This window comes from Oncorhynchus mykiss, chromosome 13 (genome assembly GCF_013265735.2).
Source record: "Oncorhynchus mykiss isolate Arlee chromosome 13, USDA_OmykA_1.1, whole genome shotgun sequence".
NCBI lineage: Eukaryota > Metazoa > Chordata > Actinopteri > Salmoniformes > Salmonidae > Oncorhynchus > Oncorhynchus mykiss.
The window spans coordinates 6655173-6680055 of record NC_048577.1 but is presented as its reverse complement, the minus strand read 5'-3'; the positions used below and the strand labels follow the sequence as shown (position 1 = coordinate 6680055).

The window sequence follows — 24883 nt, the reverse complement described above, 5'->3', positions numbered from 1 at the left end:
CGTCTGCCTGATGTATCATGAATACAGCACTGCCTCGTCTGCCTGATGTATCATGAATACAGCACTGCCTCGTGTTCCTAATTGCTTTTATACCAACATATTAAAATAACAATGAATTAACATATTTTCATTCAAATGTTATTTGATACTCCAAATCATACAATTTAATTATTCCACAAGGAGATACACTGCATTCAGAAACTATTCAGAGGGGGAGGGGGGGGGGGGGGGGGGGGGGGGAACACACGGGGCCAACCAGGCAGGATATAACTCCACCCACTTTGCCAAAGCACAGCCCCTACACCAGCAGAGGGAAATCAACTGACCACCAACTTACTACCCTGAGACAAGGCTGAGTATAGTCCACAAAGATCTCCTCCACCGCACGAGGCACAACCATACAGAGCTGGAAATTCTAAAGGGAAACATTGTTTCTGAGATCGGGCAGGGAGACAGCAAGGCTCATAACCCTGTTATGTAAGGGATAATCAATGAGGGGCTATGCATTCCATGGAAAATAATGAAGGAGGTGGAAGGTGTGTTCTGAATTCTGATTGGCTGAAAGCCATGGTATATCACAGTATACCATGGGTATGATAAAACATTTATTTTTACTGCTCTAATTACGTTGGCAACCAGTTGATAATAGCAATAAGGCTCCTCTGGGGTTTGTGATATATTGCCAATATACCACGGCTAAGGGCTGTGTCCATGCACTCCGCGTTCCTAAATACAACCATTAGTCGTGGTATATTGGCCATACACCACACCTCCTCTTATTGCTTAAATAAAGCACGCTCTACAATGCCCTTCAAGCCAATCAGAAAGTAGTATTCAACAATGTCATTGTATAAACCAAACTTAATGCCAGGCTAGAGCAAGAGGGAATATATGTGCGAGTTGAGATAAGTACAAGAGATGATTCGGACATCAACTTGAACATGATGACATTCTTATGATGGCACAATGATAATTCATATGAAACTGTTAGCAGGCATAGGCGCTGGAACACCGCTCGTCCAATTAGGATCCAGGATCCAAACAACCAGTTTATAATAATAATAATAAAAATGTCATATTGACTATGGTATTGACTATGGTTGAATAATGACGCATAGTTACCTGTAACCAGTTCTATTGTATATGTATATTGTGCCTTGGATGCAAGAAAAAAAACGAAAAAAAAACGTATTTATTTGTATGTACATGTTGTGTGCACTCTGACTGTTTCATTCACTGCTGTCCAGGCTTGTAGCATACTACTCATTTCTAATATTTTTTCATTAGGGAAATCTATAAAATATGTTAAAGAAAAATGATGATTATTCCCAGTAACTGATTAGAAAAATCGTTGTACCGTCACTCGCTTTTGTTAACTGACAGACTGGATAACCAATTACAGTGTAGAGTTTTCTGATCAGCCAATAGTCGTATGGGGAGTGGCGTCCTGCTTTCGGATGACCCAATGGGAGAAACGAGGAGGTGTCGTTTGGTGACCCTAGCTAAACATATTCGCCCACTGCTGTGTCCGTTGCTCCTGGTTTTGCTAACGGCTACAGTAGCTAGCTTTATATATATTTTTAAAAATCCGTCAACAACAATAACATATCATCAAATTATGGAAGGCCGTGGCTACAGTTCAGGTATGTATCAAAAAATATTAAAATGGGTTTATATTTTCACTAGGTTATTCATGTTCAAGATGTTATATTACTAATGTCAGCTAGCTAGCTTATTACTTACAAGCTAACGTTAGCTAGCCATTCAAGATTGCTAGCAAGCTAAAATAGTAACGTTATTTTGTACGTTATACATGGTCATTTTACAGAACCGGTAATGCATGTAATACGTAGCTAGCTGTGGTTTATATCGAAAGAGAACGCCACAGTCTTGGTGTGTAATCTCATTAAAATGGAGTCCGTCTGCCACGACTTGAACTCACAATAGCGTTAAGAAAATGGCCGCCATTATGCCGTTTTTCCACATTCCCCCTCCAGAGAATACGTTCCCCACAGCCCTTCAAGTGAATGTAACTAACGTTAACGTACTAACAAGTTATGATTGCCACCGTTAGCGGTATAGCTAATGTTTTTTTGTTTACCAAACGGTTTGTAAAATTGCAAGGTTGCCGACTAGTTAACTAACGTTAGCTAGCGAAGTTAGTTGGCTAGCTAGCTAGATGTTAGCTTACAGGTAAGTTAGCGGGCTAACTAGTTTATTTGTTGTCAAAGGTTCACCCGTGTGAATTCATTAGCTAGCTATGCTACGCGTGTGTACGTTATTCTGATATGCCACATTGCGTTATACAACCCGTTTTGGAGTGCTTGTGGATAACCCTTTAATTTGAAACCTCTCTTTAATCTGTTAGGAGGATACTCGAGCTGGGGAGGAGGGTCGGGGAGCCGAGGTAAGAGAGAGAGAGAACGTACAGAACCTGTTAACACCAGTCTAGAACATTACATATCTGAATTGCCCAAGAATATGTGCCAGCGGTTTTAGTTGAATAAACAGTAACACTTTACACCACAGAATGTTAGCTGTCACCTTGCTTGGGGAGGACAGGCTCACGGTAATGGCTAGAGTGGAATTAGTGAAACGTATCAAACATCGTTTCCAGGTGTGATGCCATTCCTTTCGCTCTGTTCCTGGACATTGTGTGCCGTCCTCCCCTCAGCAACCTCCTGTGCTTTAAACATAATTGATTGTTTTGACTTATCATATTTACAAAATGCACTTAGCCAAAGGCGCCCATATTAAAATTATTGGAATTTAAACGAGGTAGCCTATGATTTGGCTAATTTTGATTCAGGTAGCTAGCTAGCTACACCTCTATACCCCTGCCTGTAAACTGTGTGATCCTCACCTTAAAATCATCTCTGCTCTCCCCCGAGGCTCAGACAACTATGACCCGTATGGAGGGGGCTACAAGGACTCCATGTCAGGGATGGGGGGCTACGGAGGGGGGCACAAGAGGGGTCTCTCTGGGAGCTCTCTGTTGTCGACGGGGACCAGTGCAGACGCTGTCATCGCTAAGATCAACCAACGCCTTGACATGCTGACCCAGCTGGAGGGAGGCATGAAGGGTGGGGGGCGCAGCGACAGGTAACACACACAGATCTCTAGCTGACATGCACACACTTTTTTTCCCCTGGCTGGTAAAGGTGTCCGCATGCTTCTCAGCCCAAAGTGTCCGGAACAGCTCGTGCATATATCATGACGACATTGTAACATTTTTGTGGTCTTCGGTACATATCCCCCTGGGTTGTTCTGTCAAACAGTGTTGATTCTTCAGGAAAGTCTTTGTCATTCAACGAGAGATGATGATTGGTTTTCAAGCAAATTCTTTCATTGAGAAATACTGCACAAGACATCTTAGTTATGTGTAAAAAAAAACGTAAACATTTGATATTCCATGAGTTATTAGATTAACTCTTGACTATTGAGGGAGTGTATACTGGCTATGGCGCCTCAAAATGGACAGACTATTGTCGCGTTTCTCATTTTTTCAAGCGAAGGTCTTTTAAGGGAGTATGCGACCACACTCGTTCAGTTCGCCTAGCCCACTATTATAGCTAGCACCAGCCGAACTGAAGCAAGCTAACACCTTAACTCTCCCCTGGTTTCAACTCGCCACACACACACGTCTTTGCCCTCAAGATCAATCATGCACCTTCACACAGTTGTGTAGTCTGCCTTTCCAACACTATACATATACTCTATCATCTGACCTGCACCTTTCCTGTGTTTTCCACACATCTGCAGCTAGCTGTTTTCCATATCAATCCCCCTTTCTCTTCACACCTCAATCACTCTCAATCACCTCACAATGCTTCCACACCCTCGCTCTTCCTGCTTGATTCACCTCACAATGCTGCTGCCACACCCTCTCTCTTCCTGCTGTAACCTCTCTGGGATATGTGGGATGCCAGCGTCCCACCTGGCCAACATCCAGTGAAAATGCAGAGCGCCAAATTCAAATAAATTACTATAAAAATGTAACTTTCACGAAATCACACATGCAATACACCAAATTAAAGCTACACTTGTGAATTCAGCCAGCGTGTCAGATTTCAAAAAGGCTTTACGGGGAACGCAAACTATGCTATTATCTGAGGACAGCACCCCAGCAAACATACACAGACTGTCATATTTCAACCCTCCAGGCGTGACACACAACGCAGAAATAAATGTATAATTCATGCCTTACCTTTGACAAGCTTTTTCTGTTGGCACTCCAATATGTCCCATAAACATCACAAATGGTCCTTTTGTTCGATTAATTCCGTCGATATATCTCCAAAATGTCAATTTATTTGACGCGTTTGATCCAGAAAAACACTGGTTCCAACTCGCGCAACATGACTACAAAATTTCTCATACGTTATCTGTAAGCTTTGTCCAAACATTTCAAACTACTTTCCTAAAACAACTTTAGGTAAAAATTTAAGACGGGATTAACTGTGTTCAATACCGGAGGAAAACAAAGTGGAGCCTCTAACAAAGAGTACACCTCTCTCTCGCCTCGTTCTGAACGGTGCTGCTTCTTCATTTCTCAAAGGAAAAACCTCAACCAATTTCTAAAGACTGTTGACATCCAGTGGAAGCGGTAGGAACTGCAAGAAAGTCCCTTTAGATATCTGGATTACCAATGAAAATCCATTGAAAAGAGAGTGACCTAAAAAAAAAACATCTGGATGGTTTGTCCTCTGGGTTTCACCTGCCAAATAAGTTATGTTGTACTCACAGACATGATTCAAACAGTTTTTGAAGTTTCTGAGTGTTTTCTATCCAAATCTACTAATAATATGCATATCTTAGCTTCTGGGCCTGAGAAGCAGGCAGTTTACTTTGGACACGCTTTTCATCGAGACGTGAGAATACTGCCACCTATCCCAGAGAAGTTAATCACCTCACAATGCTGCTCCACAGCCTCTCTCTTCCTGCTTTAATCACCTCACAATGCTGCTCCACAGCCTCTCTCTCCCTCCTTTAATCACCTCACAATGCTGCTCCACAGCCTCTCTCCCTGCTTTAATCACCTCACATTGCTGCTCCACAGCCTCTCTCCCTGCTTTAATCACCTCACATTGCTGCTCCACAGCCTCTCTCTCCCTGCTTTAATCACCTCACAATGCTGCTCCACAGCCTCTCTCTCCCTCCTTTAATCACCTCACATTGCTGCTCCACAGCCTCTCTCCCTGCTTTAATCACCTCACATTGCTGCTCCACAGCCTCTCTCCCTGCTTTAATCACCTCACATTGCTGCTCCACAGCCTCTCTCCCTGCTTTAATCACCTCACAATGCTGCTGCCACAGCCTCTCTCTTCCTGCTTTAATCACCTCACAATGCTGCTGCCACAGCCTCTCTCTCCCTGCTTTAATCACCTCACAATGCTGCTCCACAGCCTCTCTCCCTGCTTTAATCACCTCACAATGCTGCTCCACAGCCTCTCTCCCTGCTTTAATCACCTCACATTGCTGCTCCACAGCCTCTCTCCCTGCTTTAATCACCTCACATTGCTGCTCCACAGCCTCTCTCTCCCTGCTTTTAATCACCTCACAATGCTGCTGCCACAGCCTCTCTCTTCCTGCTTTAATCACCTCACATTGCTGCTCCACAGCCTCTCTCTCCCTGCTTTAATCACCTCACAATGCTGCTGCCACAGCCTCTCTCTCTCTGCTTTAATCACCTCACAATGCTGCTCCACAGCCTCTCTCCCTGCTTTAATCACCTCACAATGCTGCTGCCACAGCCTCTCTCTTCCTGCTTTAATCACCTCACAATGCTGCTGCCACAGCCTCTCTCTCCCTGCTTTAATCACCTCACAATGCTGCTGCCACAGCCCCTCTCTCCCTGCTTTAATCACCTCACAATGCTGCTGCCACAGCCTCTCTCTTCCTGCTTTAATCACCTCACAATGCTGCTGCCACAGCCTCTCTCTCCCTGCTTTAATCACCTCACAATGCTGCTGCCACAGCCTCTCTCTCCCTGCTTTAATCACCTCACAATGCTGCTCCACAGCCTCTCTCTCCCTGCTTTAATCACCTCACAATGCTGCTGCCACAGCCTCTCCCTGTAATCACTACATACCACCCACATATTTCCTGTCCCCGCCCTCCTTAGCTAGCCCCTCCCCCTGGACACGGCTAGGATGTAACGGTAAGGGTTACAGGGTAAATATCCAATGTATTTCGGTTGGGGAAATGTTTTGATTTAAAGGGGATTTTCAGACCTCAAGGATACGTATTGCTTCATTTTGCTGAAACATGACATGTTAAGGATAAGTAGTCTGTTTCTCCGATTCCAGTCCGTTAGTTTGGGTAACACAAGTAGGTTTAGTCTAAACCAGAAAGTAGCTAGCTGTAGTTAAGGGTTTTTAACTGTTGTTGAAGAACGATAGTAACTATCCAGATGAGCCTCTACCTGGCTCCTCCCACCCAGCACTAGAGATATGAGCCTCTACCTGGCTCCTCCCACCCAGAACTAGAGATATGAGCCTCTACCTGGCTCCTCCCACCCAGCACTAGCGATATGAGCCTCACCCTGGCTCCTCCCACCCAGAACTAGAGATATGAGCCTCTACCTGGCTCCTCCCACCCAGAACTAGAGATATGAGCCTCTACCTGGCTCCTCCCACCCAGAACTAGAGATATGAGCCTCACCCTGGCTCCTTCCACCCCGTATGCTGTCCTGGGTGTAGTTGGTTTGTCTTCATTATACTGTCATGCTTATGGATTCCCATTCATATACCCAGGTAGATCCCTCACCACCACAGGCATAGTTCCCAGACACACGGAAGTCAGCAGCAGGTCGTTATAGTATTCCCCCTGTGTCATGGAGGTAGAAGTGCAGCACCCACAGATCCCCCAAATGCACTCCCCTGTCTGATCTATCTGACTCAGACAAATACACCAACATGTCCACCTCATCCTGACTCTCTGTGTCTGAGCGGGAGGTTGCTCGAGGGGGGAGGAGGGAGAGAACGAATGCCGGTGACAACAACCACGGTCATTCTGGCTGAGGCCCCACCCTGTAAATGCACAACGAACACCAACTAAATGTGCCCCCCCCGCCCCCTCTGTATTGTGGTACAGTCTAATCACCCCCACATGCAATTTGCCACATGGAACAGTCCTGTTTCTATAAGGCTGCTCTTGTCTGTCTGTCTGTCTGTGACCCATGAACCAACCCTGATATTCTGTACAGCTCCAGCTCTGTCCCCACACAGTGAGACCTCATCTTGACTAGGGAGTAAACCCCCCCTCCCCCACTACTGGGGTACCAACCAACCCCCCCTTTGACCTCAGAGAGAAGGGTGGGGTGGATGAGAAATGGGGAATGCTCAAATGTGTGTAAACCAAATGTTGACAGAGAAAAGCCTTCCTGCCATGAATGCCTACATCAAGACTCAGCAGCGTTGGGATTGGCAGAAACATTCTGCCTCATTATGACATCACTAATGTGGCTCATCATCTTGGGGGGAAACATGTCATAGAGAGAGAGGAGTAAAAGGAGGGGAAGAGAGATTCCCTCCCTCACTCTCTGCTCGTTCTACCACTCCCTCCCTCCCCCTTTTCGCAGGTTTGACCAATACGAGTCCTTCGACTCGCGGGGTCCCTCCTCCCTCCCCTCCCGGGATCTCTACAGATCCGGTAGCTATGGTTACGGCGATGGCCGAGGGGACATGACCCAAAGAGCTTCAGGCTTCGGAGGAGGTGGTGGTCTAGGCTCAGGCTTTGACAGCTCCTCCTCCTACGGAGCTGCTAAGATGCAGCGTCAGAACATGAGAGACTCCTTCTCCAGTGGCCAAGGAGGAGGAAGCTGGGCCGGAGCAGGCCAGCGCTCCCCGAGGAGGGGGGGAGGCCGCGGAGGGTTTGGAGGCCGCAGATCCGACCCCACTCCCATGGGTGGAGGTGGTGGTAGGATGGGTGGGAGAGGAGGAGGCCGGGGAGGTGGCGGTCACTCCCCTGGGGGTAGGGGCAAGCTCCCATCCCTCCTGGGTCACCGCATGCCCCCCCAGACCGGGGCCTTCCACCAGTCCGCTCAACAGGGCCGGGTCCCTGGGCACCAGGACTTCCCAGGGCGCCACTTTGGAGGGGGCCCCCAGGGAGGCCACCAGCGCGGGCGCAAGAGGCCCCTCAACCGAGTAAGTACCCTACCGTACTGCCCGCCAGTCTGCCAGCCCCACAGCAGGGCATGATGACCTACCTACCAACCCCCCCACCCCTGTTCATCAACCCCCGTACCCCCTAAACGCTCCCCTACCCTGCCTACAGTGCTAAGGGCCTGGGGAGGCGTGGATATAATTGACATGACAACTACCCCCCCAAACTCATAGTTTGGTCATCATACTATCGCCCCCAGTCCCTATTCAATATAGCCACACATGCCTCTTTGATTGAACCGAACTGTCCCTTTCCCATTGAAAGGAAACTGCCCTGCTCCAAGAAATAGTGGCCCCTACCAACACCACACCAGCAGAGATCTGGACCAAACTCCATTATAATGTCCGTTCTCTGGGTTTTATTTTCTGTTTTTATTTTGCCTGGTTCTGCCCCTGATGGAGGCCTTATGGTAATAGTGGAGATATGTCAGGGAGTCCACTAAAAGTTCCTTTTGAGGATCTATTGGAAAGTTCCTTTTGAGAATCTATTGAAAAGTTCCTTTTGAGAATCTATTGGAAAGTTCCTTTTGAGAATCTATTGGAAAGTTCCTTTTGAGAATCTATTGGAAAGTTCCTTTTGAGAAAAGTCTATTATAGTAATGGTTAAGGGATCCAAGTTAAAGATGGAAAAAAAGTTTTCATTAGTCTACTGATGGTCCCAAAATGTTTTGCATGTCAGCAATCACGTTTTGGAGATATTTGACTTTGAAGACGCAGTGTCACTGGCCACGTCATCAATGTGATGATGATGTCCCCCAGCAGCAGCAGCAGCAGCCTGGTGGTGGTCAGCGTGACGGTCAGAAGAAGAGAAAACAGACTCTGACCGCAGCAGATGAACCAGAGTCCAAGATGAACAAGACAGAGAGCGCAGGTGGAGAGACCGCTGAAGGTACCACACAGAACAGACGACAATGTCCACACACAGTAACTACCCCTATGCACTGTCTGACCTGACTGTCTTTCTGTCTCTCTCTCTGACAGAACCAGCAGAGAACAACGGTGAAGAAAATGAGGTGAGGAGCTGCTGTGACTTAACTAACACATCTGTGTGACCGTGTGTGTCTGTCAGTACTCATTTCGTTTCTCTCCTCTCCAGGCAACCAAAGCCCCAGCTGATGGAGAGAAAGGTAAGATGGATTCATCTCCTCTGTTATTAGACCACCTCCTATCCTCTCATCAACTGGCCCCTGTTCTCCTCCTCTTCCTCCTCTCTTCATCAACTGGCCCCTGTTCTCCTCCTCTCTTCATCAACTGGCCCCTGTTCTCCTCTCTTCATCAACTGGCCCCTGTTCTCCTCCTCTTCCTCCTCTCTTCATCAACTGGCCCCTGTTCTCCTCCTCTTCCTCCTCTCTTCATCAACTGGCCCCTGTTCTCCTCCTCTTCCTCCTCTCTTCATCAACTGGCCCCTGTTCTCCTCCTCTTCCTCCTCTCTTCATCAACTGGCCCCTGTTCTCCTCCTCTTCCTCCTCTCTTCATCTGGCCCCTGTTCTCCTCACAAAACGACTATAAATTGTCTCCATAAACTTGCCCAGTGATTTAAAGTAATGATAATTAGTGGACATTTAGAAAACATTGTAATGAGATGGGACAATAGCCTGCTACGGTGCGTTTCCATTGAACTGTGTTGTCATAGAAACAAACAACACATTCCCATCTAGTGTCTTGGAGGTGTTTCCATGATCTATTTAGTCTGCCCTCCCACCTATCTGTTTCATGTCTCAGGTAGCATTTTGAAAGCCAGCATGGACAGAATGTAATAATTTACTAATGAGCCATATTCTAATAATTCTCATGTGCCAAAGTGTCGCCATGGTGAAACTTGCACTCCTGTAGATCTGGAATAATTGGATGGTGAAACAGGAAGACCAGAGATGCCTCGTCCCTGATTGGCAGATGAGTGGCAACCCTGATTAGAAGCACTTGTTGCTCATTGGTTGTTCTCTACAAATGCTGTTTTGAATAAAAACATTTTTTAACCTACACACTGAAGGCTGCAAAAGCGGAAACATCTGTGTACGCTATCCTTGATGCAGTGAAAATAATAGAAATTGAAAAATTTAAGTAAGCTTGATTCAACAAGTGTTTAGAATTAAATGTGGAGTCTAGCTTATAGTTTGTTACGTGATGACATCACATGCCCCTTAAAAATTGTACTTGTGGAAAAGTTTCCCGCTGTAAAGAAAGTTGGACTACAGAGAGATTGTTGAGCGGAGAACATTTCTCCTGTAGCTGCCGTTTCTGTATTTAGATTTTTTTTTGCCTTATTGCTTTTGTCAAATGAACCTGGGTCAATGCAAACCTACCGACAGTCTCTCTTTCCTGCTCCGCTCTTCTTTTATTCAAGCTGGGTGACGTTTCACAACTCTAGATGTCATTTTCAATAGACCGCCCCTCTCCTTGCTTCCCTCCCTTGCCCGCTTCCCTGTCACCTCCTCCCTCTTTCCCTTCCCCTCCAACATGGAAACCTTCTCTCCCTTTCCCTCGCTATTTCCCCTCCTCTCTTTCCCCGTCTCCCCTCCTCTCTTTCCCCGTCTCCCCTCCTCTCTTTCCCCGTCTCCCCTCCTCTCTTTCCCCGTCTCCCCCTCCTCTCTTTCCCCGTCTCCCCCTCCTCTCTTTCCCCGTCTCCCCCTCCTCTCTTTCCCCGTCTCCCCCTCCTCTCTTTCCCCGTCTCCCCCTCCTCTCTTTCCCCGTCTCCCCCTCCTCTCTTTCCCCGTCTCCCCCTCCTCTCTTTCCCCGTCTCCCCTCCTCTCTTTCCCCGTCTCCCCTCCTCTCTTTCCCCGTCTCCCCTCCTCTCTTTCCCCGTCTCCCCTCCTCTCTTTCCCCGTCTCCCCTCCTCTCTTTCCCCGTCTCCCCTCCTCTCTTTCCCCGTCTCCCCTCCTCTCTTTCCCCGTCTCCCCTCCTCTCTTTCCCCGTCTCCCCTCCTCTCTTTCCCCGTCTCCCCTCCTCTCTTTCCCCGTCTCCCCTCCTCTCTTTCCCCGTCTCCCCTCCTCTCTTTCCCCGTCTCCCCTCCTCTCTTTCCCCGTCTCCCCTCCTCTCTTTCCCCGTCTCCCCTCCTCTCTTTCCCCGTCTCCCCTCCTCTCTTTCCCCGTCTCCCCTCCTCTCTTTCCCCGTCTCCCCTCCTCTCTTTCCCCGTCTCCCCTCCTCTCTTTCCCCGTCTCCCCTCCTCTCTTTCCCCGTCTCCCCTCCTCTCTTTCCCCGTCTCCCCTCCTCTCTTTCCCCGTCTCCCCCTCCTCTTTCCCCGTCTCCCCCTCCTCTCTTTCCCCGTCTCCCCCTCCTCTCTTTCCCCGTCTCCCCCTCCTCTCTTTCCCCGTCTCCCCTCCTCTCTTTCCCCGTCTCCCCCTCCTCTCTTTCCCCGTCTCCCCCTCCTCTCTTTCCCCGTCTCCCCCTCCTCTCTTTCCCCGTCTCCCCCTCCTCTCCTTCCCCGTCTCCCCCTCCTCTCCTTCCCCGTCTCTCCCTCCTCTCCTTCCCCGTCTCTCCTTCCCCGTCTCCCCCGTCTCTCCTCCCCCGTCTCTCCTTCCCCGTCTCTCCCTCCTCTCCTTCCCCGTCTCTCCCTCCTCTCCTTCCCCGTCTCTCCCTCCTCTCCTTCCCCGTCTCTCCCTCCTCTCCTTCCCCGTCTCTCCCTCCTCTCCTTCCCCGTCTCTCCCTCCTCTCCTTCCCCGTCTCTCCCTCCTCTCCTTCCCCGTCTCTCCCTCCTCTCCTTCCCCGTCTCCCCCTCCTCTCCTTCCCCGTCTCCTTCCCCTCCTCCCCTTCCCCTTCCCCCGTCTTCCCCCCCATCTCCCCCTCCTCTCTTTCCCCTCCTCCGTCTCCCCTCCTCCCCAGTTTCCCCCTCTCTTTCCCCGTCTCCCCTCCTATCTTCGCCTCATCTCTCCATTTGTCTTCCTCTCCAACTGTAACCTCTCCTCTCTCCCCAGTGGTGTCGATGCAGGAGGAGATCTCTCAGATGAAGAAGAAGCTCCAGACAGGGAAACAGACTCCTCCCCAGGACAAGGTCCCCAAAAACAGGAGGAAGAGGGGCGGCTTCCTGGAAAGGTCAGGGGTCACACTAACACCCAAAAGTCAAACCCAGAGGTCAGTTATTACAAAATACATCTCTTAATTTCTCTTCGTCTAATTTTCTTCCTTTTCTGTCTGTCCTTTACATATCTTCTCCTCTCTCTCTTCTCTTTCTCAGAGGTCAGAGTTATTATATATAGTCTTCTTTTCCTAAATACACCAATAAACCACTGATCATTATAACAGAATGTGATGTCACTAAGGTGCCTTCAGAGAAGATTCATACCCCATGACTTTTTCCACATTCTGTTACAAAGTGGGATTAAAATGGATTTTTTTTGTTTTTTTTTGTCCCATTACATGTTAGAATAACCTTTTGTCAACTTGCTTGTTGATCATTGCTAGACAACCATTTTCAGGTCTTGCCATAGATTTTAAAGCAGATTTATGTCAAAACAGTCTTCTTGGTAAGCAACTCCTGTGTAGATATGGCCCTCCAGTGTAGATATGGAAACCAGGTTTCCCTCGAGGATTTTGCCTGTGCTTATCTCCATTCTGTTTCTTTTTATCCAGAAAAATTCCCCAGTCCTTAATACAAGCATACCCATAACATGATGCAGCCACCACTGTGCTTGAAAATATGGAGGGTGGTACTCCATAATGTGTTGGATATGTCCCAAACAACATTGTATTCAGGACAAAAAAGTGAAATGCTTTGCCACAATTTTTATTACTTTAGTGCCTTGTTGCAAACAGGATGCATATTTTTGGAATATTTTAATATATTTCAGTTGGGTTAATATTATGGAGTAACGTTTGTTGATCCATGCTCAGTTTCCTCTTAAGTTCTGTGACTGTAAAAGTCACCATTGGCCTCATGGTGAAATCCCTGAGTGGTTTCCTTCCTCTCCAGAAATGTTAGGAAGGATGCCTGTATCTTAGTAGTGACTGGATGTATTGATACACCTTCCAAAGTGTAATTAATAACTTCACCCTGTTCAACGGGATATTCAGCATATGCTTCTTTTTTTTCTTCGACCAATCGGTGCCCTTTAACCTTTCTGATCTCCCCATCCCGGATCCGGGTTCGTGAATACAGACTCAAGCTCATTACCATAACGCAACGTTAACTATTCATGAAAATCGCAAATGAAATGAAATAAATATGCTAGCTCTCAAGCTTAGCCTTTTGTTAACAACACTGTCATCTCAGATTTTCAAAATATGCTTCTCAACCATTGCAAAACAAGCATTTGTGTAACAGTATTGATGGCTAACGTAGCATTTAGCATTAGCATTCAGCTGGCAACATTTACACAAAAAAACAGAAAAGCATTCAAAAAAATCATTTACCTTTGAAGAACTTCAGATGTTTTCAATGAGGAGACTCTCAGATAGCAAATGTTCAGTTTTTCCTGAAAGATTATTTGTTTAGGACAAATCGCTCCGTTTTCTGCGTCACGTTTAGCTATGAAAAAACCCCTGTATCCAGGATTGTGTAAATCTATCAGCAAGCTCATTAGCATAACACAACGTTAACTATTTATGAAAATCGCAAATGAAATGAAATAAATATGCCATCTCTCAAGCTTAGCCTTTTGTAAACAACACTGTCATCTCAGATTTTCAAAATATGCTTCTCAACCATAGGAAAACAATAATTTGTGTAAAAGTAGCTAGCTAGAGTTAGCATTTCGCGTTAGCATTTAGCGTTAGCATTAGCGTTAGCATCCAGCACGCAACATTAACAAAAACATAAAAGCCTTCAAATAAAATCATTTACCTTTGAAGAACTTCTGATGTTTTCAATGAGGATACTCTCAGTTAGATAGCAGATGCTCAGTTTTTCCAAAAAGATTCCTTGTGTATTAGAAATAGCTCCGTTTTATACATCACATTTGGCTACCAAAAAAAATCCATAAATTCAGTCCTCAAAACGCAAACTTTTTTCCAAATTAACTCCATAATATCGACTGAAAACATGGCAAACGTTGTTTAGAATCAATCCTCAAGGTGGTTTTCACATATCTCTTCATTGATACATCGTTCTTGGACACATGCTTTCTCTCCTGAATCCCAGGAGAAAATGCCCGCACCTGAAGATTACGCACAAATTTAGACAAAGGACACCGGGCGGACCTCTGGAAAATGTAGTCTCTTATGGCCAATCTTCCAATGATATGCCTACAAATACGTCACAATGCTGCTAAGACCTTGGGCGAACGACAGAAAGTGTAGGCTCATTCGTTGCGCAATCACAGCCATATAAGGAGAGAATGGAAAACAGAGCTTCAGAAATTCTGCTAATTCCTGGGTGATGCATCATCTTGGTTTCGCCTGTAGAATGAGTTCTGGGGCACTTACAGACAAAATCTTTGCAGATTCTGAAACTTCAGAGTGTTTTCTTTCCAAAACTGTCAAGAATATGCATAGTCGAGCATCTTTTCGTGACAAAATATCGCGCTTAAAACGGGAACGTTTTTTATCCAAAAATGAAATAGCGCCCCTAGAGCTCTAACTGGTTAAGGCATTGGAAAACCTCCCTGGTCTTTGTGGTTTAAATTTACTGTGCGATTGAGTGACCTTACAGATAACTGTACATGTGGGGTACAGAGACGAGGTCGTCAATCAAAATCATTTACTGTGCAACAGTATTATTCCACACTGAGTCCATGCAACTTATTATGTGACTTGTTAAGCACATGTTTACTCCTGAACTTATTTAGGCTTGCCATAACAAAGGGCTTGAATACTTATTGACCCAAGATAGTTCAGCTTTCATTTTAAATACATTTGTAAAAAATTTCATGAGACATCATTCCACTATGACATTTATGGGGCATTGTGTGCAGCAGGCCAGTGACAATAATAAATGTCATCTGTTTTAAATTCAGGCTGAAACAGTGTGGAACAAGTCAAGTGGTGAAAACTCTGAGGGCTCTATGTTCTCAGAGAGGGCAGAATGACCTGTCTTCTCTCCCCTCCCGCTCTCTCCCACCTCCCTCCCGCTCTCTCCCACCTCCCTCCCGCTCTCTCCCACCTCCCTCCCGCTCTCTCCCATCTCTCTCCCACCTCCCTCCCGCTCTCTCCCACCTCCCTCCCGCTCTCTCCCACCTCCCTCCCGCTCTCTCCCACCTCCCTCCCGCTCTCGCCCACCTCCCTCACGCTCTCGCCCACCTCCCTCACGCTCTCGCCCACCTCCCTCCCGCTCTCGCCCACCTCCCTCCCGCTCTCGCCCACCTCCCTCCCGCTCTCGCCCACCTCCCTCCCGCTCTCTCCCACCTCCCTCACGCTCTCTCCCACCTCCCTCACGCTCTCTCCCACCTCCCTCCCGCTCTCTCCCACCTCCCGCTCTCTCCCACCTCCCGCTCTCTCCCACCTCTCTCTGTCTCTTCTCATTCCTTCTTTTCCTAAATATTCTCTGAGGGCAGAATGACCTCCTGTAGTCTTTCCTCTGTCTCTGTGAATGGATGGGGGGGGATAATGCGTTACTCAACACTAACCACTTAGCCGTAGTTTCACTCACCACACCGTCCAACATAGCTGCCTCTGATTGGGCCGGCAGGCTTGTGGTCTGACGGTTGTTCTGTGTGGTCGACAGGGTGACGTTTGCGTGCTCGGTGTGTAAGTTCCGTTCGTTCTACCACGAGGACATGGCGGCCCACCTGGAGAGCAAGTTCCACAAAGATCACTTCAAGTTCCTGTCCAGTCAGCTGTCCAAACCCACCACAGACTTCTTACAGGTAGACACACTCACAGTCAGCTGTCCAAACCCACCACAGACTTCTTACAGGTAGACACACTCACAGTCAGCTGTCCAAACCCACCACAGACTTCTTACAGGTACACACACACACAATCAAAGGCGGACACAGGCAGACACACACACACACACACACACAATCAAAGGCGAACACACAGGCATACACACACACACACAGGCAGGCAGACACATGCAGATGGGGACACACACAGGCAGACCCATGCAGATGGGGACACACACTGGCAGACTCATGCAGATGGGGACATTCACTCAATCTTCTGTAAGATTCCCGTGTGTTTTGAGCGGCCCCCCCTCTTACTGTGTGTGTCCACACCAGGAGTACCTGAACAACAAGTATAAGAAGACGGAGCAGAGGACCAGTCAGATGGAGAACCACTGTGCTGCCATCTGTCAAGTCTACAAGGAACAGGACCTCACCAGGCGTAAGGACAGCCGTGTGTTTGTGGTGTCTACCAGGGTTTCCGTTTGTCGCTAATAGCAGGCTATTGTGACATAATGCATTTTAACTTTCCCACCAATGAAAATACCAGTGAATAAACTGGTGATTTAAGATCAGACAGCTGTTTGTTGCTGCTGATTTTAAGATCAGACAGCTGTTTGTTGCTGCTGATTTTAAGATCAGACAGCTGTTTGTTGCTGCTGATTTTAAGATCAGACAGCTGTTTGTTGCTGCTGGAGTAAAACATGTCCGTTTAAAAATACCAGATATTGCGCAACAACAACCTACTTTGTACTGAGCTGGAGGCCGTATGAATCTTTTGAAAACATGTACTTCATTCTGTGGAATGTGTTTTACTACATATTGGGGTGTGTCTTACCTCACTTCAAAGTAGCCAGAATCCAACCAAGTTATCTGATTTGCAGACTAGTGTTTATAGAGCTTACTATTCCTCGTGTGGTGATTGGATAGACATAATTTTGCCTAATAGTAGGCCTTAGAGTAGACACAGGCGATATATTACATTTGTTTTCTCCTTTCTTTGCACAGGAAAATGTTGGCCTTTTTTTTCGTAAACACATTTCATGCAATTCTACCAAACTTTAGAGACATTAGCAGAGAGACTGGACACATTAGCAGAGAGACTGGAGACATTAGCAGAGAGACTGGAGACATTAGCAGAGAGACTGGAGACATTAGCAGAGAGACTGGAGACATTAGCAGAACCTTTATTAATAGGACATTTACATGATCGCCTACTCTGCTGACAAACGGATCAATAAAAAGCTAATTTGTAGGCGAATTAGGATATATCATTTTTGGCAATTAAAATGTACTTTAGGGGGAAGCCTGTGTGTTGTGAACGTACTGTGTGTGTTGTGAACGCACTGTGTGTGTTGTGAACGCGCTGTGTGTGTTGTGAACGCGCTGTGTGTGTTGTGAACGCGCTGTGTGTGTTGTGAACGCGCTGTGTGTGTTGTGAACGCGCTGTGTGTGTTGTGAACGCACTGTGTGTGTTGTGAACGCACTGTGTGTGTTGTGAACGCACTGTGTGTGTTGTGAACGCACTGTGTGTGTTGTGAACGCACTGTGTGTGTTGTGAACGCACTGTGTGTGTTGTGAACGCACTGTGTGTGTTGTGAACGCACTGTGTGTGTTGTGAACGCACTGTGTGTGTTGTGAACGCACTGTGTGTGTTGTGTACGCACTGTGTGTGTGTTGCGTACGCACTACTCTTCTGTGGAACAGGGTGGATTTGTAAAGGTTTTCTCCTGTGTTTCTCTTCTCTGCTGGTCCAACTGTTTCCCTGTTTCTCCCTCCTCCGTAACAGAGTTGGGTATGGAGCACTTCATGAAGAAGGTGGAGGCAGCCCACTGTGCAGCCTGTGACCTATTCATCCCCATGCAGTTCTACGTCATACAGAAACACCTCAAGTCCCCCGACCACAACTTCAACCGCAAGGTCAGTACACAGCTCAGTGTATAGTGACTGATACCAGGTCAGTGTATAGTGACTGATACCAGGTCAGTACACAGCTCAGTGTATAGTGACTGATACCAGGTCAGTACACAGCTCAGTGTATAGTGACTGATACCAGGTCAGTACACAGCTCAGTGTATAGTGACTGATACCAGGTCAGTACACAGCTCAGTGTATAGTGACTGATACCAGGTCAGTACACAGCTCAGTGTATAGTGACTGATACCAGGTCAGTACACAGCTCAGTGTATAGTGACTGATACCAGGTCAGTACACAGCTCAGTGTATAGTGACTGATACCAGGTCAGTACCCAGCTCAGTGTATAGTGACTGATACCAGGTCAGTACACAGCTCAGTGTATAGTGACTGATACCAGGTCAGTACCCAGCTCAGTGTATAGTGACTGATACCAGGTCACTACACAGCTCAGTGTATAGTGACTGATACCAGGTCAGTACACAGCTCAGTGTATATTGACTGATACCAGGTCAGTACACAGCTCAGTGTATATTGACTGATACCAGGTCACTACACAGCTCAGTGTATATTGACTGATACCAGGTCACTACACAGCTCAGTGTATATTGACTGATACCAGGTCAGTACACAGCTCAGTGTATGTTGACTGTGGGGCAGGATGAGGCCAGGTCACTACACAGCTCAGTGTATAGTGACTGATACCAGGTCAGTACACAGCTCAGTGTATATTGACTGTAGGGCAGGATGATACCAGGTCACTACACAGCTCAGTGTATAGTGACTGATACCAGGTCACTACACAGCTCAGTGTATAGTGACTGATACCAGGTCACTACACAGCTCAGTGTATAGTGACTGATACCAGGTCACTACACAGCTCAGTGTATAGTGACTGATACCAGGTCACTACACAGCTCAGTGTATAGTGACTGATACCAGGTCACTACACAGCTCAGTGTATAGTGACTGATACCAGGTCACTACACAGCTCAGTGTATAGTGACTGATACCAGGTCACTACACAGCTCAGTGTATAGTGACTGATACCAGGTCACTACACAGCTCAGTGTATAGTGACTGATACCAGGTCACTACACAGCTCAGTGTATAGTGACTGATACCAGGTCACTACACAGCTCAGTGTATAGTGACTGATACCAGGTCACTACACAGCTCAGTGTATAGTGACTGATACCAGGTCACTACACAGCTCAGTGTATAGTGACTGATACCAGGTCACTACACAGCTCAGTGTATAGTGACTGATACCAGGTCACTACACAGCTCAGTGTATAGTGACTGATACCAGGTCAGTACACAGCTCAGTACACAGCTCAGTGTATAGTGACTGATACCAGGTCAGTACACAGCTCAGTGTATAGTGACTGATACTAGGTCAGTACCCAGCTCAGTGTATAGTGACTGATACCAGGTCACTACACAGCTCAGTGTATAGTGACTGATACCAGGTCAGTACACAGCTCAGTGTATAGTGACTGATACCAGGTCAGTACACAGCTCAGTGTATAGTGACTGATACCAGGTCAGTACACAGCTCAGTGTATAGTGACTGATACCAGGTCAGTACCCAGCTCAGTGTATAGTGACTGATACCAGGTCACTACACAGCTCAGTGTATAGTGACTGATACCAGGTCACTACACAGCTCAGTGTATAGTGACTGATACCAGGTCAGTACACAGCTCAGTGTATAGTGACTGATACCAGGTCACTACACAGCTCAGTGTATAGTGACTGATACCAGGTCAGTACACAGCTCAGTGTATAGTGACTGATACCAGGTCACTACACAGCTCAGTGTATAGTGACTGATACCAGGTCAGTACACAGCTCAGTGTATGTTGACTGATACCAGGTCAGTACACAGCTCAGTGTATAGTGACTGATACCAGGTCAGTACACAGCTCAGTGTATAGTGACTGATACCAGGTCACTACACAGCTCAGTGTATATTGACTGATACCAGGTCACTACACAGCTCAGTGTATATTGACTGATACCAGGTCACTACACAGCTCAGTGTATATTGACTGATACCAGGTCAGTACACGGCTCAGTGTATAGTGACTGATACCAGGTCACTACACAGCTCAGTGTATAGTGACTGATACCAGGTCACTACACAGCTCAGTGTATATTGACTGATACCAGGTCAGTACACAGCTCAGTGTATAGTGACTGATACCAGGTCAGTACACAGCTCAGTGTATAGTGACTGATACCAGGTCACTACACAGCTCAGTGTATATTGACTGATACCAGGTCAGTACACAGCTCAGTGTATAGTGACTGTAGGGCAGGATGATACCAGGTCACTACACAGCTCAGTGTATGTTGACTGTGGGGCAGGATGAGGCCAGGTCACTACACAGCTCAGTGTATAGTGACTGATACCAGGTCACTACACAGCTCAGTGTATAGTGACTGATACCAGGTCAGTACACAGCTCAGTGTATATTGACTGTAGGGCAGGATGAGACCAGGTCAGTGTATAGTGACTGATACCAGGTCAGTACACAGCTCAGTGTATATTGACTGTGGGGCAGGATGAGACCAGGTCACTACACAGCTCAGTGTATAGTGACTGATACCAGGTCACTACACAGCTCAGTGTATAGTGACTGATACCAGGTCAGTACCCAGCTCAGTGTATAGTGACTGATACCAGGTCAGTACACAGCTCAGTGTATATTGACTGATACCAGGTCAGTACACAGCTCAGTGTATATTGACTGATACCAGGTCACTACACAGCTCAGTGTATATTGACTGATACCAGGTCAGTACACAGCTCAGTGTATGTTGACTGTGGGGCAGGATGAGGCCAGGTCACTACACAGCTCAGTGTATAGTGACTGATACCAGGTCAGTACACAGCTCAGTGTATATTGACTGTAGGGCAGGATGATACCAGGTCACTACACAGCTCAGTGTATAGTGACTGATACCAGGTCACTACACAGCTCAGTGTATAGTGACTGATACCAGGTCACTACACAGCTCAGTGTATAGTGACTGATACCAGGTCACTACACAGCTCAGTGTATAGTGACTGATACCAGGTCACTACACAGCTCAGTGTATAGTGACTGATACCAGGTCACTACACAGCTCAGTGTATAGTGACTGATACCAGGTCACTACACAGCTCAGTGTATAGTGACTGATACCAGGTCACTACACAGCTCAGTGTATAGTGACTGATACCAGGTCACTACACAGCTCAGTGTATAGTGACTGATACCAGGTCACTACACAGCTCAGTGTATAGTGACTGATACCAGGTCACTACACAGCTCAGTGTATAGTGACTGATACCAGGTCACTACACAGCTCAGTGTATAGTGACTGATACCAGGTCACTACACAGCTCAGTGTATAGTGACTGATACCAGGTCACTACACAGCTCAGTGTATAGTGACTGATACCAGGTCACTACACAGCTCAGTGTATAGTGACTGATACCAGGTCAGTACACAGCTCAGTACACAGCTCAGTGTATAGTGACTGATACCAGGTCAGTACACAGCTCAGTGTATAGTGACTGATACTAGGTCAGTACCCAGCTCAGTGTATAGTGACTGATACCAGGTCACTACACAGCTCAGTGTATAGTGACTGATACCAGGTCAGTACACAGCTCAGTGTATAGTGACTGATACCAGGTCAGTACACAGCTCAGTGTATAGTGACTGATACCAGGTCAGTACACAGCTCAGTGTATAGTGACTGATACCAGGTCAGTACCCAGCTCAGTGTATAGTGACTGATACCAGGTCACTACACAGCTCAGTGTATAGTGACTGATACCAGGTCACTACACAGCTCAGTGTATAGTGACTGATACCAGGTCAGTACACAGCTCAGTGTATAGTGACTGATACCAGGTCACTACACAGCTCAGTGTATAGTGACTGATACCAGGTCAGTACACAGCTCAGTGTATAGTGACTGATACCAGGTCACTACACAGCTCAGTGTATAGTGACTGATACCAGGTCAGTACACAGCTCAGTGTATGTTGACTGATACCAGGTCAGTACACAGCTCAGTGTATAGTGACTGATACCAGGTCAGTACACAGCTCAGTGTATAGTGACTGATACCAGGTCACTACACAGCTCAGTGTATATTGACTGATACCAGGTCACTACACAGCTCAGTGTATATTGACTGATACCAGGTCACTACACAGCTCAGTGTATATTGACTGATACCAGGTCAGTACACGGCTCAGTGTATAGTGACTGATACCAGGTCACTACACAGCTCAGTGTATAGTGACTGATACCAGGTCACTACACAGCTCAGTGTATATTGACTGATACCAGGTCAGTACACAGCTCAGTGTATAGTGACTGATACCAGGTCAGTACACAGCTCAGTGTATAGTGACTGATACCAGGTCACTACACAGCTCAGTGTATATTGACTGATACCAGGTCAGTACACAGCTCAGTGTATAGTGACTGTAGGGCAGGATGATACCAGGTCACTACACAGCTCAGTGTATGTTGACTGTGGGGCAGGATGAGGCCAGGTCACTACACAGCTCAGTGTATAGTGACTGATACCAGGTCACTACACAGCTCAGTGTATAGTGACTGATACCAGGTCAGTACACAGCTCAGTGTATATTGACTGTAGGGCAGGATGAGACCAGGTCAGTGTATAGTGACTGATACCAGGTCAGTACACAGCTCAGTGTATATTGACTGTGGGGCAGGATGAGACCAGGTCACTACACAGCTCAGTGTATAGTGACTGATACCAGGTCACTACACAGCTCAGTGTATAGTGACTGATACCAGGTCAGTACACAGCTCAGTGTATATTGACTGTAGGGCAGGATGAGACCAGGTCACTACACAATATAAACCCTGCTTGGTTGAGATTGGCAGGGAGCACTACACAATATAAACCCTGCTTGGTTGAGATTGACAGGGAGCACTATACAATATAAACCCTGCTTGGTTGAGATTGGCAGGGAGCACTACACAATATAAACCCTGCTTGGTTGAGATTGGCAGGGAGCACTACACAATATAAACCCTGCTTGGTTGAGATTGGCAGGGAGCACTACACAATATAAACCCTGCTTGGTTGAGATTGGCAGGGAGCACTACACAATATAAACCCTGCTTGGTTGAGATTGACAGGGAGCACTATACAATATAAACCCTGCTTGGTTGAGATTGGCAGGGAGCACTACACAATATAAACCCTGCTTGGTTGAGATTGACAGGGAGCACTATACAATATAAACCCTGCTTGGTTGGATACAGAAGATTTGGAGGAACCAGTACTTTTTTTATATATTTTTTTTGCTCTGCCCTCTCTGACCTTTCCCCCACTGACTCCTGTGTGACCTTTGCTTCCTGCGTGACCCCAGGGTATGATGGAGCAGTCTAAGAGGGCCAGTCTGTCAGTGGCTCGCAGCATCCTCAACCACAAAATCATCGGAAAGAAGCTGGAGAGTTACCTCAAGGTACACAAACGCCTATCTCCCACACAACCCCCCCCCACCTTAGAAACACTGACTCTCTGTGCCTCACACACTCATTCACTCACTCACAATCTCTCTCTGACCCTGCCCTTCCTCTCTCCTCTCTGCAGGGTGAGAACCCCTTCCTCGGTAACCAGGACGACCAGGACCCAGAGGACTCAATGATTATGGAGGTGTCAGAGGCTGAGCTGACCAATGAGAGCCTGGCGGAGACCACCAAGGAAGAGGCGGGGCCAGAGACATCGCAGGAGGCCACCGGGGCTGATGGGGTAGAGGAGGAGAAGATGGAGGAGGGGGGAGTGGCGGTAGCAGATGGAGGGGAGGAAGAGGCGCAAGTAGAGAAGCCAGCGGGAGGAGAGGGGGACACGCAGGGTGAGGAGGAGACGCAGGGTGAGGGGGAGGCTGAGGGAGAGCTGGAGCAGGTAGGAGAGGAAGAGGAGGAAGGGTTTGAAGTAGGAGATGAGTTTGGAGAGGAGGATGAGGGAGTGGAAGGAGAGCTGGGAGAGGAAGAGGAGGATGAAGGAGTGGGAGGAGAGGATGAGAGTGTGGCGGTAGAGAAGAAAGACGAGGATGCTGACGTGGTCGTCATAGAGTGACCTTTACTCTCAATGACCCTTTGACCTCCCTCTGGACCAATTAATACAGCCCTCTCTCCCCTGTCCAGCCAATCCCACTCTACCCCTTCCACAAACAGCCAATCAGATTCATTTATACTTACCCCCCCCCTCCATTCAGAACCGATACTCACTAATAAACTTCTGATACATCTGTTTTCATATATAGTTTCTCTTCTGTGTAAGTAGACTTTTTTTGTTGTGCCTTTTGAATCTGTCGGTCTGTGTTGGGATATTTTGACAATGCTTCAGTGGGTAGAGGACCGTGAACTTAGTGTTATTGATATGACACACCCCCTACCTGGTATTACTACTGGACGCACCCCCTGTCCGTCATAGCTAGATTCCTAGGAAGTCTGAGCTGATTGGTTCGTCTCTTATTGACTCCTCCCAAACGTGCAAAAACGTATTTGAAATGTATTTGTTGGTGTGTTTAGATGGAAAGACGGGGCAGGATTTAGTTTTACAGACGGTTGCTGTTGTCATCCATGTTGTTTTTTGGACAGATGAGAATAAATGTTTAAAATGTTTATCTGTTGGTTTGGTTTCTTTGTTTGAGCTGATTTCTTCTCAGATCTTTGTGCTTTTGACAATTCCATTGCTGTTTGTCAAGACACACGACAAAGAATTATAGTCGGCATGATCGCACAAACAGACTGGCTGATGTTCTGATCTATTATTCTAATAGTGTTTAAATTACAATTCGTATCTCCTGAATAATTCTGTATCAAATTAGTCTGGGCTTTTTTTGTTTAAAATATTATGTGATTAGAATAAAAAATTATTTCTTTACACACATGGTTAAAAGGCTCAGGACAACCTTAACACGACACTGTAAATCCAATCATTCACATTGGGTGCAGCAGGATGGCGGCAGGCAGTGGTTAGAGCGTTGGGCCAG

General features: G+C 47.0%; 1 protein-coding gene across 7 annotated transcripts; it reads left to right on the top strand.

The window, feature by feature from the left end:
• The first annotated feature begins 1485 nt into the window (after positions 1 to 1485).
• LOC110511140 (A-kinase anchor protein 8-like) lies at positions 1486 to 24512 on the top strand. 7 transcript variants are annotated; one of them, XM_036940048.1, is made up of 13 exons: positions 1486 to 1643; positions 2369 to 2407; positions 2892 to 3102; positions 7583 to 8147; positions 8928 to 9054; positions 9147 to 9178; positions 9262 to 9292; positions 12077 to 12194; positions 15760 to 15901; positions 16259 to 16364; positions 17712 to 17842; positions 23255 to 23350; positions 23479 to 24512. In XM_036940048.1, exons 1-13 carry the CDS (start codon positions 1619 to 1621, stop codon positions 23962 to 23964), a joined length of 2109 nt encoding a protein of 702 aa, XP_036795943.1. In that variant the 5' UTR covers positions 1486 to 1618; the 3' UTR covers positions 23965 to 24512. The 7 variants fall into 7 exon arrangements, with proteins under 7 accessions (XP_036795943.1, XP_036795941.1, XP_036795940.1 ...); XM_036940046.1 differs by having other exon boundaries at positions 1487 to 1643; positions 2898 to 3102; positions 12077 to 12233; XM_036940045.1 differs by having other exon boundaries at positions 1487 to 1643; positions 8934 to 9054; positions 12077 to 12233.
• Positions 24513 to 24883: the final 371 nt, after the last annotated feature.

What these genes read in the sequence shown, in the direction of transcription:
- LOC110511140 (XM_036940042.1), top strand. Translation starts at nt 1,619, where the DNA reads ATGGAAGGCCGTGGCTACAGTTCAG. An exon ending in AGGCCGTGGCTACAGTTCAG is followed by an intron (nt 1,644 to 2,368) that starts GTATGTATCAAA and finishes TTAATCTGTTAG; the next exon opens with GAGGATACTCGAGCTGGGGA. An exon ending in CCCAGCTGATGGAGAGAAAG is followed by an intron (nt 9,293 to 12,076) that starts GTAAGATGGATT and finishes CTCTCTCCCCAG; the next exon opens with TGGTGTCGATGCAGGAGGAG.